The 15,595-nt window shown below is 43.9% G+C and overlaps 1 protein-coding gene across 2 annotated transcripts in view; it reads right to left on the bottom strand.

Moving 5' to 3' along the window:
- The window catches only part of LOC141100172 (uncharacterized), a 136,676-nt gene that overhangs the window by 72,917 nt on the left and 48,164 nt on the right, over positions 1-15,595 (bottom strand). Inside the window, exon 8 of one of the 2 annotated variants that reach the window (XM_073588461.1) lies at positions 2,851-4,131. In XM_073588461.1, the coding sequence (XP_073444562.1) occupies positions 2,851-4,131 (1,281 nt within the window). Of the gene's footprint in view, positions 1-2,477; positions 4,132-15,595 lie in introns of those variants that run through there. The other variant, XM_073588460.1, reaches the window with a different exon arrangement.

Raw genomic sequence — 15,595 nt, 5'->3', positions numbered from 1 at the left:
GCTGATACCTGATATGTGGGGGGGAACCACTGCTTGGGCGCATGGCAGAGCTTGGAAGAGAAGACGCGCCGTTTGACGCAAAATTGGCTGGAATTGAGATCGGGCGCCATGTCGCGTTTGGAAAGCCCCTGATGTGCCTTAACAGCGGAAACCCCACACAAGTGACCCCATTTTGGAAACTAGACCCCCAAGGAACTTATCTAGATGTGTGGTGAGCACTTTGAACCCCCAAGTGAAGTTTATAACGCTCGGGCGTGAAAATAAAAAAAATCATTTTTTTTCCACAAACATGATCTTTTAGTCCCCAATTTTTTTTATTTTCCCAAGGGTAACAGGAGAAATTGGACCCCAAAAGTTGTTGTCCAATTTGTCCTGAGTACGATGATACCTCATATGTGGGAGAAAACTACTGTGTGGGCAATCGTTGGGGCTCGGAAGGGAAGTAGTGACGTTTTGGAATGCAGACTTTGATGGAATGGTCTGCAGGTGTCATGTCGCGTTTGGAGAGCCCCTGATGTGCCTAAACAGTGGAAACCCCCACAAGTGACCCCCATTTTGGAAACTAGACCCCCCAAGGAACCTATCTAGATGTGCGGTGAGCACTTTGAACCCCCAAGTGCTTCACAGAAGTTTATAACGCACGAGCGTGAAAATAAAAAAATCATATTTTTACCACAAACATGATCTTTTAGTCCCCAATTTTTTTATTTTCCCAAGGGTAACAGGAGAAATTGGACGCCAAAAGCTGTTGTGCAATTTGTCCTGAGTAGGCTGATACCCCATATGTGGGGGTAAACCACTGTTTGGGCGCATGGCAGAGCTTGGAAGGAGCACCGTTTGACTTTTTCAACGCAGAATTGGCTGGAATTGAGATCAGACGCCATGTTGTGTTTGGAGAGCCCTTGATGTGCCTAAACAGTGGAAACCCCCAATTCTATCTCCAATTCTAACCCCAACACACCCCTAACCCTAATCTCAGTCCTAACCCTAGCCCTAACGCTAATTGGAAAATGTAAATAATTTTTTTTAAATTCTATTATTTTTCCCTAACTAAGGGGGTGATAACGAGGGGTTTGATTTACTATTTATGGAGAGTTTGTATGTTGTCACACGCTAAAAGACGCTTTTTATTGTAAAAATAGTTTTTGCATCACAACATTTTGAAAGCTATAATTTTTCCATATTTTGACCCACAGTTTCATGTGAGGTCTTATTTTTTGTGGGACGAGTTGACGTTTTTATTGGTACCAGTTTCGGGCACATGACATTTTTTGATCGCTTTTTATTCCGATTTTTGGGACGCAGAATGAACAAAAAACAGCAATTCATGAATCTTTTGGGGGGCGTTTACACCGTTCAGCGTGTGGTAAAATTGATAAAGTGGTTTTATTCTTCGGGTCGGTACGATTACAGTGATACCTCATTTCTATCATTTTTTTATGTTTTGGCGCTTTTATACAATAAAAACTATTTTATATAAAAAATAATTATTTTTGCTTTGCTTTATTCTGCGAGCTATAACTGTTCATTTTTTCACTGATGATGCTGTTTGGTGGCTCGTTTTTTGCGGGACAAGATGACGTTTTCAGCGGTACCATGTTTATTTATATTTGTCTTTTTGATCGCGTGTTATTGCACTTTTTGATCGGCAGTATGATAATAAAACATTGTTTTTTGCCTTTTTTTAAGGGGTTCACTAAAAGGGTTAACTAGTGGGACAGTTTTATAGGGCTGGTCGTTACAGACGCGGCGATACTAAATATGTGTATTTTTATTGTTTTTTTTATTTACAAAAAAATAATTTATTAGGTAATATTTTTTTTTAAATTTATTTAGGAATTTTAAAAAAAATATTTTTACTTTTTTTTTTTATTACTTTATTACTTTGTCCCAGTGTGGGAAAATCACTGTATAGTGTCAGGCACTGCAGGAGAATTTCTCAGCAGGCACTGAGAAAGCCTCCTCCCTGCAGGACCCCGAAGGCCCCCGTGGCCATATTGGATCCGGGGGCCTGCAGGAAGAAGGCCCTCGGAACAACGCGAGCACATCGCGTTGATCCAAGGGGCTCAGGGAAGCACGCAGGGAGCCTCCTCCCTGCGCGAATCTTCCCTATGCCCCTGGTACACTGCGATCATGTTTGATCGCAGTGTGCCAGGGCTTAATGTGCCGGGGGCGGTCCGTGACTGCTCCTGGCACATAGTGCCAGGTGTCAGCTGTGATAATCAGCTGACAACCTGCCGCGATCACCTGCGCTCCCCCCGTGAGAGCAGCTGATTGCATATGACGTACTATCCCATCCATGGTCATACGGGCCCTGGTCACGTGGATGGGATAGTATGTCCAATGTCAGAAAGGGGTTAAAGAGCAGGGTAAGAAAACAAAGGCAAGTAAAATTAGAAGACAGTGATTAATCTTACCTTTATGGCCAATTTCTGGTATATTTCTGATGTTACACTTAAAAGATGTCACTTCAAATTATGTCACATCTGACCAGTTTTATTATTTGACATAATTACATAACCAAACATCAATGGTCCAGTCAAAATATACATTATAAAATGAAGAGAGAAAAGATATTATCTTACAGAAAAGAGAACAACAAACTACATTACAAGAGACCTCAAGAGTCTGCACTGGTGAATGTTTGAGGAAAAACCATCGGATCTTCACTTTCGTCATCCATTGTGTTGTCTAGAAATGGTTTTTCCTCTATCTGAATTATATGATGTTCATCCAGACCTGGTTCCTGGGTAAAACATTTATCAAAATCACAACATGTGAATGTCTTCTCCCCTGTGTGAACTTTTAGATGTGCTATGAGACCTGCTTTCTGAGTAAATCCTTTCCCACATTCCGAACACGAGAATGGTTTTTCCCCTGTGTGAATTCTCTGATGTCTAATAAGATAAGATTTCTGGCTAAAACAATTACCACAATCTGGACATGAAAATGGTTTCTCTCTTGTGTGAATTTTCTGGTGTTGAGCTAAACTTGATTTCTTAGTAAAACATTTCCCACATTCCAAACAAGAAAATGGCTTCTCACCTGTGTGTATTCGCTGGTGATCACTAAGATCCGATTTTTGGGTAAAACTTTTTCCACATAGTGAACATGAAAATGGCCTCTCACCTGTGTGAATTTTCTGATGTTGAACAAGAACAGATTTTCGGGTGAAGCATTTCCCACATTCTGAACATGTAAACAGCTTCTGCCCTGTATGTGTTCTCTCATGTTTAACAAAATCAGCTTTTTTTGTAAAGGTTGTCCCACATTCGGAACAAGAAAATTGCCTTCCTTCTGTATGTAACTTCTGATGTTTAACAAGAATTGATTTCTTGGTAAAACATTTGCCACAAAAGGAACATGGAAATGGCCTTTCCCCAGTGTGCCTCCTCTCATGTGTAATAAGATTTGACTTATTGGCAAAGCATCTCCCACATTCTAAACATGAAAAAGGCTTCTCCCCTGTGTGAAACCTCTGATGTTTAGCAAGGTCTGATTTCTTGTAGAAGCACTTCCCACAATCCAAACATACAAATGGCTTCTCTCCTGTGTGAATTTTCTGGTGCTCAATAAGACTTGATTTGATGGTAAAACATTTTCCACATTCGGAACATGAAAATGGTTTCTCTCCGGTGTGAATTCTCCGATGTTGAACTAGAACTGATTTCTGAGTAAAACTCTTCCCACATTCTGAACATGGAAAAGGCCTGACTCCTGTGTGAATTCTCTGATGATGAACAAGATATGACTTCCGGGTGAAAAACTTCCCACACAGTGAACATGAAAACTTTCTCAAGCCTTTTGGGATCATATGGTTACAAAAACCACCATTCTGGGTAGGACATTTCATACATTCAAAAGATGAAGGTTTATTAGTATCTTTGTGCGTCCTCTTATGATTAAGAAGACTGACTTCCTGAGTGAAATATTTCCCACACTCTGAACAAGAAAATAATTCACAGTCTCTATGTTCTGCATTTCTATCCAAGATACGAGGAGAAAGTTGATCTTGGCAAGAAGCATAAGATGACAGATCGCTGCTGTGAAATCCTGGATAAAGATTTTTTGTAAGAGGGTTCTCTACCAAATCGTAATCTGGAAATGGAAGGTTTTCTTTGCTGTAGCCATCTGTTTAGAGTTAGAAAAAACAATATTTTTATTGTTGTTTCAGATATTTTTATTTGTATTTCTTTGATGTTTCAGAACATTCATCTATAAAAGGACAATTTATAACAAAACAGCAACAAAAAAGCCAGTTTAAGCCTTTATGACCCAGTGTTTTGTTTTTTTTGGCATTTGTAGTGATGAGCGAGTATACTCGTTGCTCGGGTTTTTCCGAGCATGCTAGGGTGTCCCCCGAGTATTTTGGCGTGCTTGGAGATTTAGTTTTCGTCGTCTCATCTGCATGATTTGTGACTGCTAGACAGCTTGAATACATGTGTGGTATGTCTGTTTGTTAGGGAATTCCCATATGTATTCAGCCTGTCTACAAGTCGCAAATCATGCAGCTGAGACGACGAAAACTAAATCTCCGAGCACGCCAAAATACTCGGAGATCACCCGAGCATGCTCAGAAAATCCAGAGCAATGAGTATACTCCCTTATCACTAGTCATTTGAAGAACCATAACTTTTTAATACCATTTTGACACATACAGCTCTCTGGCAAAAATAAAGAGACCACTGCAAAATTTTCATTTTTTCTGATTTTTCTCTTTATAGGTATATTTTTGAGTAACATGTAAATTGCTCTTTTATTCTATAAACTACTGACATGTCTCCGAATTTCCAAGCACTAAATTTTGTATTTATTTTCAGTGCTTGCAGACCTCAAATAATGCTAAGAAAACAAGTTCATAATCATTTAGAAACAACAATACTAATGTTTTAACTCAGGAAGAGTTCAGAAATCAATATTTTGTGGAATAACCATGATTTTTAGGCTGTGTACCCACGTAAGCGTTTTTTTCGCGTTTTTAAGTGTTTTCCCGGTAAAAATGCTTCAAAAATGCATACAATAAGCATCCCATTCTTTTTAATGAATTCTGCAATTTTTGTGGAAATGATGCGTTTTTTTCTGCAGAAAGAAAGCATCGTGGAAAAAACGCAGCATGTTCATTAATTCTGCGGAAAAATCCGCATTTCTAACTATATTCTATGAGCAGGAGTATGCTCCTGTAAAAAACACTTAAAAAAAGTGAGAAAAAAAAACGCGATGCGCAAAAAAAACGCCTAAAAAACGCGAGTTTTTCCTGGGAAGGAGTCCGTTTTTTTCTGCATACGTGGGTACATAGCCTTAATCATAGCTTTCATGCGCCTTAGCATGCTTTCCACCAGTCTTTCACACTGCTTTTAGGCAGCCTTATGCCACTCCTGGTACAAAAATTTATGCAATTCTTCTTTGTTTGAGGGCTTGTGACTATCTATCTTCCTCTTGATTACATTCCAGAGGTTTTCAATGGGGTTCAGGTCTGGAGATTGTGCTGGCCATGACAGGGATTTGATGTGGTGGTCCTTCATCCACACATTGATTGACCTAGCTGTGTGGCATGGCGCATCGTCCTGCTGGAAAAACAAGTCCTCAGAGTTGGGGAACATTACCTGAGCAGAAGGAATCAACTTTTTTTTCTCTAGGATAACCTTGTATACGGCTTGATTCGTAAATCATTCGCAAAGATTAACCTGCCCAATTCCAGCCTTTCTGAAGCATCCCCAGATCATCACCGATCCTCCGCCAAATTTTACAGTGGGTGCAAGACACTGTGGCTTGTTCGCCTCTCCAGGTCTCCGTCTAAACATTAGAAGAACAGGTGTTGGACAAAGCTGACAATTAGACTCATCAGAGAAGATTACCTTACTCCAGTCCTCTATGGTCCAATCCTTATGGTCTTTGGCAAACTTCAGCCTGGCTCTCCTTTGCTTCTCATTGATGAAAGGCTTTTTTTCTAGCTTTACATGACTTGAGCCCTGCCTCTAGGAGCCTGTTACGAACTGTTGTTGCCGTGCACTTCACCTCAGCTGCCATTTGCCATTCCTTTTGTAGGTCACTTGATGTCATCCTCCGGTTGCTGAGTGACATTCGAATAAGATGATGGTCATCCCGGTCAGTGAAGAGTCGTTTTCACCCTCTGCCAGTCTGTAGCTTTGCTGTCCCCAATGTCTGCTGCTTGACCTTGTTTTAATGGACTGCCATCTTAGAAAATTAAAGGATGGAGGCAGCATGATGCTCACTGTATCCCTCTACTAGTAAAGCCAGAATTGAGCCCTTCTTTTCCTTACTCAAGACTTTTCTTTTAAACTCCTTTGGCATGGTTAAAAGTTATTTTCTAATTCCTATTACTTTTGGGATATTAATTGCACTTGTTTTGCCATCCAGTTAGTCCTATTGCAAGAGGATTGTGAGCACCACAGCAGGATTTTTTTATTCTTTCCTTCGTTAAATAAGATTTGGTTCAGGTGATCACCTAATCAGAAGCACATTAAGTAGAATGAGGTGTACTCTGGTTGGAATTCAACTGACACTGGAATGGAATGCTGTCAGACATGTAGAGAAGCTGATTATTATAAAACTGTGCAGTGGTCTATTAATTTTTGCCAGAGCTGTATAATGTATAAAAAAAACCCTATTTTTTGGTGAGAAATTGAAAATGAAAGCAGGTAATTTTAAGTTTAGCTTTCACAATGTTCCCTGTAAGGGATAAATGACATGAACCTTTGGTTGGTTAGTGCAGGGTTCCCCAACTCCAGTCCTCAAGGCCCACCAACAGATCATGTTTTCAGGATTTCCTTTGTATTGCACAGGTGAAGCAATTATCACCTGAGCAATACTAAGGAAATCCTGAAAACATCATCTGTTGGTGGGCCTTGAGGACTGGAGTTAGGGAACCCTGGGTTAGTGACTGTAAATAAATATTGCATCAATAAATAGGTATGTCTATGTAAAAACAAAACTTAACAAAATAAAGTAGACATATTTCGCTTCGCTGCATCAGGAAAGACTCGCTCTATAAAACGGTCACACTAGTTAACCACTTCAGTTACCACCGTAAAAAAAAAGTGGCAAAAAACTATGCATTTTCATCATACTGTGAAAAGAAAAACCATGACCAAAAATTCAAATGGAAACAAAAATAGTATCTTTGAAAATGTCATCTTCTTCTGCAAAAAACAAGCCACCATACAGCTCCATCAGTAGACAAATAAAAAAGCTATAGCTCTCAGAATATAGTGATAAAAAACAATTATTTTCTACAAAATAGTTTTTATCATTTATAAGTGGCAAAACATAAAAAATTATATAAAGTGTGGTATCGCCGTAACTGTACTGACCGGAAGAACAAACTGTCTTAACACTTTTACCATATGGTGAACGACAGAGAAAAAAAAAATCCTGTGTTTATGGCTTTTGTCCATTCTGCCTCCCAAATCGGAATACAAAGCGATCAAAGAATATTATGTGCCCGAAAATGGTACCAATAAAAACGTCAACTCCTCCCGCAAAAAAAACAAGCCCTCACATGACTCTGCTGGCAGAAATATAAAAAGATTATAGCTAGATGGAAACCCCGTTGTAAGTGCACAGCATAGAGTACAGGGTAAATGTGATTGAAAATGTTTGGCAAAATGTTCCCAATAAAAGCTTCAACTCAATCCACAAAAAAGTAAGTCCCCACTCAGGTCCGTCATCTGTCAATATAGGGAACTTACACATTACTGGTAGCATAAGGGTTCTGGAAAAGATTTATGGCTTCTCACCCCCCCTCCCCCAAATGCCCTCCCCCTCCCTTCCCTTCCAAGCCCCAATGTGACAATCATATTTAGCGTCCACAATTTTGGAATTTCTGTAGCGATGAGAGTCTGCTTAATTTTAGGTGTTTATGTCTCCAGAAGCACAAGCTAGGCACAATGTATGGGCACTACAATGTATGTGCAACTACAACGTACTGGGCACTATAATGTATGGGTACAATAATGGCAGCTTGCAATTTTCACTTAGCAACAACCACTGCTGCTTGTTTCTGGACCCATGGAGTCAAAATCGTTACTACACCTGTAGATAAATCCGCACATAGGTGTAATTTCCAAAATGGGATCACTTGAGGGGGAACTCTGCTCTTCTGGCACTTTGGGGCTCTGTATATGGAGTCCGCAAACTATTCTATAACAATTTGTTCTCAGAAAGTCAAATAGTTCTCCTTCCATTCTTCGCTATGTGGCTAAGCAGTACAATCTTCATTATCAAGACACTTCATACAGTACATAGAGGATAAAAATCTTCAGTATAGTGGCAGACAAGTGATGATATGATTATATCATCACTTGTCTGCCACTGTACTGAAGATTTTTATCCTCTATGTACGTATTAAGTTCTAGTGAATAAAATTCGTTTTTCACCAAGTTGGTCAAGCTGGACGCCTCGCCTTGGCTTTTTAGCAAACTCTATGCGGCCGTTCATATGTCTTGCACTGAGGAGAGGCTTCCGTCGGTCTACTCTGCCATAAAGACCCAACTGGTGGAGGGCTGCAGTGATAGTTGACTTTGTGGAACTTTCTCCCATCTCCCTACTACATCTGTGGAGCTTAGCCACAGTGATCTTGGGGTTCTTCTTTACCTCTCTCACCAAGGCTCTTCTTGCACGATTGCTTTGGCTGGACGGCCAGGTCTAGGAAGCCTTCTAGTGGTCCCAAACGTCTTCCATTTAAGGATTATGGAGGCCACTGTGCTCTTAGGAACCTTGAGCACTGCAGAAATTCTTTTGTAACCTTGGCCAGATCTGTGCCTTGCCACAATTCTGTCTCTGAGCTCCTTGGCCAGTTCCTTTGACCTCATGATTCTTATTTGGTCTGACATGCACTGTGAGGTCTTAGATAGACAGGTGTGTGACTTTACAAATCAAGTCATATCAGTTTAATTAAACACAACTGGACTCCAATAAAGGAGTAGAACCATCTCAAGGAAGATCACAAGGAAATAATGTAGACAGCATGTGTCTTAAATGAGTGTCTGAGCAAAGGGTCTGAATACTTATGAGCATGTAATATTTCAGTTTTTCTTTTTTAATAAATTTGCAAAAATTTCTACATTTCTGCTTTTTTCAGTCAAGATGGGGTGCAGAGTGTACATTAATGAGAAAAAAAATTAACTTTTTTGAATTTACCAAATGGCTGCAATGAAACAAAGAGTGAAAAATTAAAGGGGTCTGAATACTTTCCGTGACATGTAACGGTGATGGACAAACCGCATATCCAGGGTGAAGGCAGCCATAAGCCAGGAAGTGACGTCAGACAGCATGGCGTAGCTGATCAAACACCTGATCCAGGTCCAACAACAGCAGCAGCAGGTACAGCAGCAGCAGGCACACAAGAAACAAATGAAATGCTGATGCAACAGCAGAGACAGAAACAAAAGGTGCTTACGCGGCAGATGGAACTCCACACAGAAGCCGTTCGTGGGAGACTGGCAGCCCCTCCTCCAAGTCCAAGTGACGACACATTACACCCAGAAGATGGTAAGACGAGCGATGCAAAAATTACCCTGGGTGATGATGCAGAAGCTTTTTTGAAAGGGTGGCAGAGCGGGAGAAGCTGCCGCCGGAGAAGTGCGAAGGTGCTGTCCCCCTATCTAACTGGCGAGCCCCAGAAGACTTATGACCTAGCCTTACAGGATGCTAGGGAATGTTCCAAAGTAAAAACAGATATTGGCTCACTCAGGAGTGACTATGTCTGTCCAAGCTCAAAGGATCCACCACTGGGTGTATTGCGGTTATAAACCCCATTGCTCTCAAATGTTCAATCTGGTACACAAGTGGTTGCAGCCCAGCCCAGATGGTAAAGCAGGTCGTAATGGGCAGGTTTATCTACTCTCTTCCCAGGCCGATGCAGACCTGGGTTGCTCAGGGGGACCTCCGAAATGCAGATGACCTGGTTGGCTTAGTGGAAAGGTATCAGGTGGTCGAGAGGTCCCTAAGGAAGCTGGGTGGTGTTACATCCCCATACTGGGGCACCCAGAGGGAACCCGAATCCCAAAACAGGGGTAGTAAAGCCATCACTGCGGGGGTCCGAGGTCCTAAGAGGTCGAGGACATGTTGCCAAAGGCTGCTGCTTAAGCTTGCTCTGCTGGAGATGTCACAATCCTGGACATATAACTGCCCGTTGTACTACGAACTGATGGACTGCAGCCTAGTGAGGCGCTGTTCATAATATGCCTACCCCACCTACAATGTGGACTATCATCTTGGTGAGGGGTCGTAGGCATGTCCCGTAACAATAAATGTGGTACTAGTGCTGGGATTCTTGGACTCGGGGAGTTTGTTGACCTTTGCATGGGACACTCTCCCCCACCAACTGATCCCTGGAAAACACATGGGCGTCTGCTGTATTCACAGGGATGCCAAGGATGGAGTGGTTAAGGATCTGCTACACCCAGTGATAATAGAGCAAAACTTTATCTTGTTTTGGAACTTATGGTGGGAGGCGGGGGTACCAAGTTGATCAGACAGGATCCAATTCAACCATGATGAATCTCCCTTGCACATTTTCAGCTGTGTATCCTTGCTGGTGACGTGAACGAGTCAGTGACCAATGATGCCAAGAATCCTGCGATGGGGGCTTCAGGGGGGATTTTTGGGACTGCTCAAATGCAGGATGTTAAATTAAAATGTGCATTTGACGGGGCATGGTCTGACGCCGGCGTGAGCGGATGCATCACTGGGGAGCTCCCGCTGGGCACACCAAAATTGCAGCCAAAGCATTCTGTATGGGCGCTTATCTCACCTACCGGATGGGTCCCAGAAGATACAAGAACCAAGCACAGCTTGGGGCAACGTCCTCGAATCCTGAGAGGGCCCTGGACGCCTTTCTCCTCCGGGACCAGGACGCCGCTGGAGTCCGCGCGCCATCTGCCCAATGGAGATGATGACTCAGGAGCGGGCGGGAGACACAAGAGCGGATGCCGGGCTGTGCGGTGAGGAGCCTTCGGGCTGGGTTGTGGAAGGGACATGGGGGGCTGTGCCTACATACAACGGGATGCCTCCACCCTGTGCTCACCTTACGGCAACGAGATCTGAATCTGAGCATGTGGCGCCCCCAGCGGCCATATTCTCGGAGGCCACCGTATCGCAGCAATGGAACTGCGGGGGCCTCCCGGCTTTGAGGAAATGCCGGGGAGCCCCCCCGCTGCACAGAGACGCTGGTGGAGCCCCCCCACGCTACACAAAGAGCTGCCGCCCCCCCAGCACAGAGAGCCGCACAGAGCACAGCTGTCATAAAGGAGGTAATAAGGATACGATGCTTCATTTACACCTTCCCGGTGAGGCACACCCTCACCTCGTCATCGGGACCACTCCTTCGCACCGCCCTATAAAACGACACCTGGCGTATAAGAAGACCCCCGACATTTAAAAAGATTTTATATATTAACTGAAAAAGTTGGAGGGTTGTCTTATACGCCGGAAAATACGGTAAATCTATGGGATCAAATATCTAAAAATTGGCATATTCATGTGTATTCACCCCTTTTGCGTTGAAGCATTAGGGTTAGGTTTAACCTTAGGCTTAACCTTAACCCTAAAAATTTCTGGTGAAAACAATTACCTTCATAAGTCACATGCATAGTGAAAGGAAGTCCATCTGTGTGCATTCTAAGTGTCACATGGTCTGTCAGTACATACACACGTCTGAAAGGCCATAGAGGCTGCAACACCATTAAGCAAAAGGCACCACTATCCAAACAACACTATGAAGACCAAGGAGATCTCCAAACAAGTCAGGGACAAAGTCGTTGAGAAGTACAAGTCATGGCTGGGCTAGAGAACAATATCCCAATCTCTGATTATCTCCCAGAGCATCATCAAATTCATTATCATCAAATGGAAAGAACATGGTACCACAACAAACCTGTCAAGAGAGGGCAGCTCACCAAAACTCTCAGCCAGGGCAAGGAGGGAATTAATCAGAGAGGCAGCACAGAGACCAAAGGTAACCCTGAAGGAGCTGCAGAGTTCCCAAGTAAAGACTGGAGTACCTGACCATATGACCACACTCCATACAGAATATGCAAATAAGGTCTGTGGAGCACTCCATACAGGTGGCCTTAATGAAAGAGTGGGCAAAAAACACGGGTAATACATACCTGGTAATGTGTTTTTTCATGAGACATGACGGCACCACGAGAGAGGGGATCCGCCCAGCGAGGACAGGAAACCTTCAAGATAAAAGGGGCGGCTCCTCTCTCTGCATCAGTTGTTTTACAGAGCACGAGAAGAACTCCGCAGGCTAGTGTACACATAAATAATACATCCTTTACACTACTAAATTTCCAACACCGAAGGCAGTTTATAATGCTAATAATGCACCAAACTAATGACCAAACACTCTTCTCCCGAATGTGAGATCAGCAGATAGGTCTAATCTGTAATGTTTGAAAAAGGTAGACGGAGAGGACCAAGTGGCCGCCTTACAGATTCGGTTGATGGAGGCGTCAGCTCTCTCCGCCCAGGACGTCGCCATGGCCCTTGTGGAGTGGACTTTTAGGCCCTCTGGAACAGCCCTGTCTGCACTACTATACGCTAGCATGATGGCCTCTCTCACCCATCTAGCTATAGTCTGTTTAGAGGCTTTAAGGCCCTTTCTTGCCCCCTGGTATGAGACAAATAAGGCCCTCTGCTTTCTCCAGGGTTTTGTCACCTCTAAATACTGCTGGATACATCTCCTAACGTCTAGGCAATGAAGCCTCTCCTCCTTCTGGTTACTAGGGTTAGGACAAAAGGATGGCAAGACTATCTCCTGAGCCCTATGAAATTTTGAAACCACCTTGGGAAGGTATGCTGGATCTAACTTTAACACAACTCTATCGCCCATGACCTGAGTGTATGGAGGGTCTGCTCCAACCCTACGGGCCGATGTGAGTGCCATTAATAAGGCTGTCTTTAAAGTTAACACTTTATCTGACGTTGAGCTTAGCGGTTCAAATGGACTTTCTGTCAGAGATGACAGGACTAAATTTAGATCCCAGGGAGGAGGAGTAGGGGACAGGACAGAGTCAGCTCTAGTACAGGTCCGGATAAACCTGGCCACCCATCTATTGTTTGCCAGGTCGACGTTGAATAAGGCTGCCAGGGCTGAGACATGTACTTTGAGGGTGCTGACAACTAACCCCAACTCTAAACCTTTCTGCAGAAACTCCAGTACTGCCCCTATCGATACTTCCCCTCCCGTATTGGGCCTGAGGTAGATAAAAATTTTCTCCATATCCTTTCATAAATTTTTGTAGTCACTGGTTTTCTGCAACTGAGTAAGGTGGATATTAACCCCGCTGAGAAACCTTTTTTCTCTAACAGTGACCTTTCAAATTCCAGGCTGTCAAATGCAGCCCGGACTTCGGAGGCTGATTGAAGGGACCCTGTGTTAGAAGGTCGTGGTCCTCTGGGAGCACCCATGGGTCTGTCACCGACATCACTCTCAGCCAGTAGAACCACGGTCTTTTCGGCCAAAAGGGAGCTATCAAATTACTCTGGCTTGGTCCTCCCTGATCTTCCTCAGAACTGCTGGAATGAGGCATATTGGAGGGAAGGCGTACAGGAGACCTGATGTCCACTTTATCCTGAAGGCGTCTACTGCCAATGGTCTGTCTGCTGGACTTAGGGAGCAGAATTTTTGAACCTTTCTGTTGGTTTTTGAGGTGAAGAGATCTATGATGGGTTCCCCCACATATGCACAATCCGTTGAAAAATGGTCTCTTTTAGGCAACATTCTCCTTGCCTAAAGTGGTCCCTGCTCAGAAAGTCTGCCTTCAGGTTGTCTACGCCTCGGATATGCAGGGCAGAAAGGAAAGGAACTGGTGTTCTGCCAGAGTCATGATCCTTTTTGCTATTTGCATCAGGGACTGAGAACGGGTGCCCCCCTGGTGGTTCACATATGCGACCGCTGTTCGGTTGTCTGATAGGAGTCTCACATGGTGTCCTCTTAGGTGTGTCAACAATCCTTCCAGTGCCCTTTCGATTGCTAGTAGTTCCCAATCGTTTGAGGATAGATTTCTTTCCTCCTGGGCCCAGGGATCCTGGAGCCATAGTGTGTCTAGGTGGGCTCCTCACCCCCAAGGACTGGCATCCGTTGTGACTACTTTGGAGGCTGTGTATGTCCAGGGTACTCCTCTCGGAGAGGACTCTATCTGTAACCACCACCTGAGTGACTGGAGTACAGGGTCCGGGAAGGTGAGCTTCTGCTCTAACTGTCCCTGAAGCCTCAGGTCGTTTTGTAGCACACACCACTGCAGTTCTCTTGTGTGGAACTGGGCCCATTTTACTGCTGGAATGCAGGAGGTTAGGGACCCCCAACACTGACATGGCCCTTCTCAGAGTCATTTCTGGTTTTTTTAATGTTGCCCTGATTAGATTTTTGATCTTCTCTTCTTTCTCCTCTGGGAGGCGACACTCCTGTACCACAGAGTCCATTGTTAAGCCCAAGAAATTCTGGATCATTGCTGGTTCCAGTTTGGATTTTTTGAGGTTCAGCTGCCAACCCAGGGTCTGTAGTGTCTCCATCACTATTTTGACTTGTTCTTGATAGTGAGAGAAATTTCTTCCCACTATCAAGAAGTCATCCAGATATGGTATCACCAGAGTGTCTTTTTCCCTGAGATGCGCTGTGACCTCTTCAATTAATTTTGTGAAGACTCGGGGGGCTATTGCTACACCAAAGGGCAGAGCCCTGTATTGAAGGTGACGCCACTGAGACCTTATCTGGACCGCCACTCTGAGATATTTGCGGTCTTATTGCCGGATTGGGACATGATAGTAAGCATCCTTGAGGTCCAGGACTGCCATGTAGCACTGAGGAAAGAGGAGCTTTACCGCTGACCTTATCGTTTCCATCTTGAATGATGGGACTATCAGATATTTGTTGAGGCCTTTCAAATTTATAATCGTCCTCCAGGATTGTCTGGCTTTCTTATGAGAAATAGGGGGGAGTAAAAACCTTCCTTCTTTTCCTTTTCCAGAATTTCTTCCAGGACATGTTTTTCTAGAAGTGATAATACTTCCCCTTCCAGACTTTCTTGTTTTTCCTGAGATGACTGCACTGGAGTCTGCATGTATCTTCATGGCGGCCAGTGGTGGAATCTTAATTCCAGACCCGACCCTACAATTTGACGGATCCAGGTGCTGGATGAGATCCTCTCCCAGGCTGGGAGGAAGTGAGAGAGCCTTCCTCCCACCTGAGAAGGACCGTCACTGGGAGGGTTTTTTGGCGTCTTTGGAGGGCTTGCCAAAATAGAAGCCTCTCCCACCTCTGGAACGCTTCTCAGAGTTATTTCTGTCTCGATCCCTGTATTGCTGTCTTCTGAATTTTCGGCCCTTCTGAAAGGAGCGCCGAAAGGCCTGAAATGGCTGTTTTGGGAAATTCTTTTTTGTCGTCGGCTTTCTCCAATACGTCATCCAATGCCGGTCCAAACAGGAAATTTCCCTCACATGGCAGAGAGCAGAGTTTCATCTTTGCCTGTGTGTCCCCCGGCCAGCATTTGAGCCATACTGCACGGCGTCCCACATTGGTTAAGGCTGTCGATTTTGCTGCTAGCCTGGCTGAATCTGCTGATGCCTC

Source organism: Dendrobates tinctorius, unplaced genomic scaffold (assembly GCF_039654945.1).
Source record: "Dendrobates tinctorius isolate UK_male_01 unplaced genomic scaffold, ASM3965494v1 ptg000103l, whole genome shotgun sequence".
NCBI lineage: Eukaryota > Metazoa > Chordata > Amphibia > Anura > Dendrobatidae > Dendrobates > Dendrobates tinctorius.
This window is presented reverse-complemented; position numbering and strand designations above follow the sequence as displayed.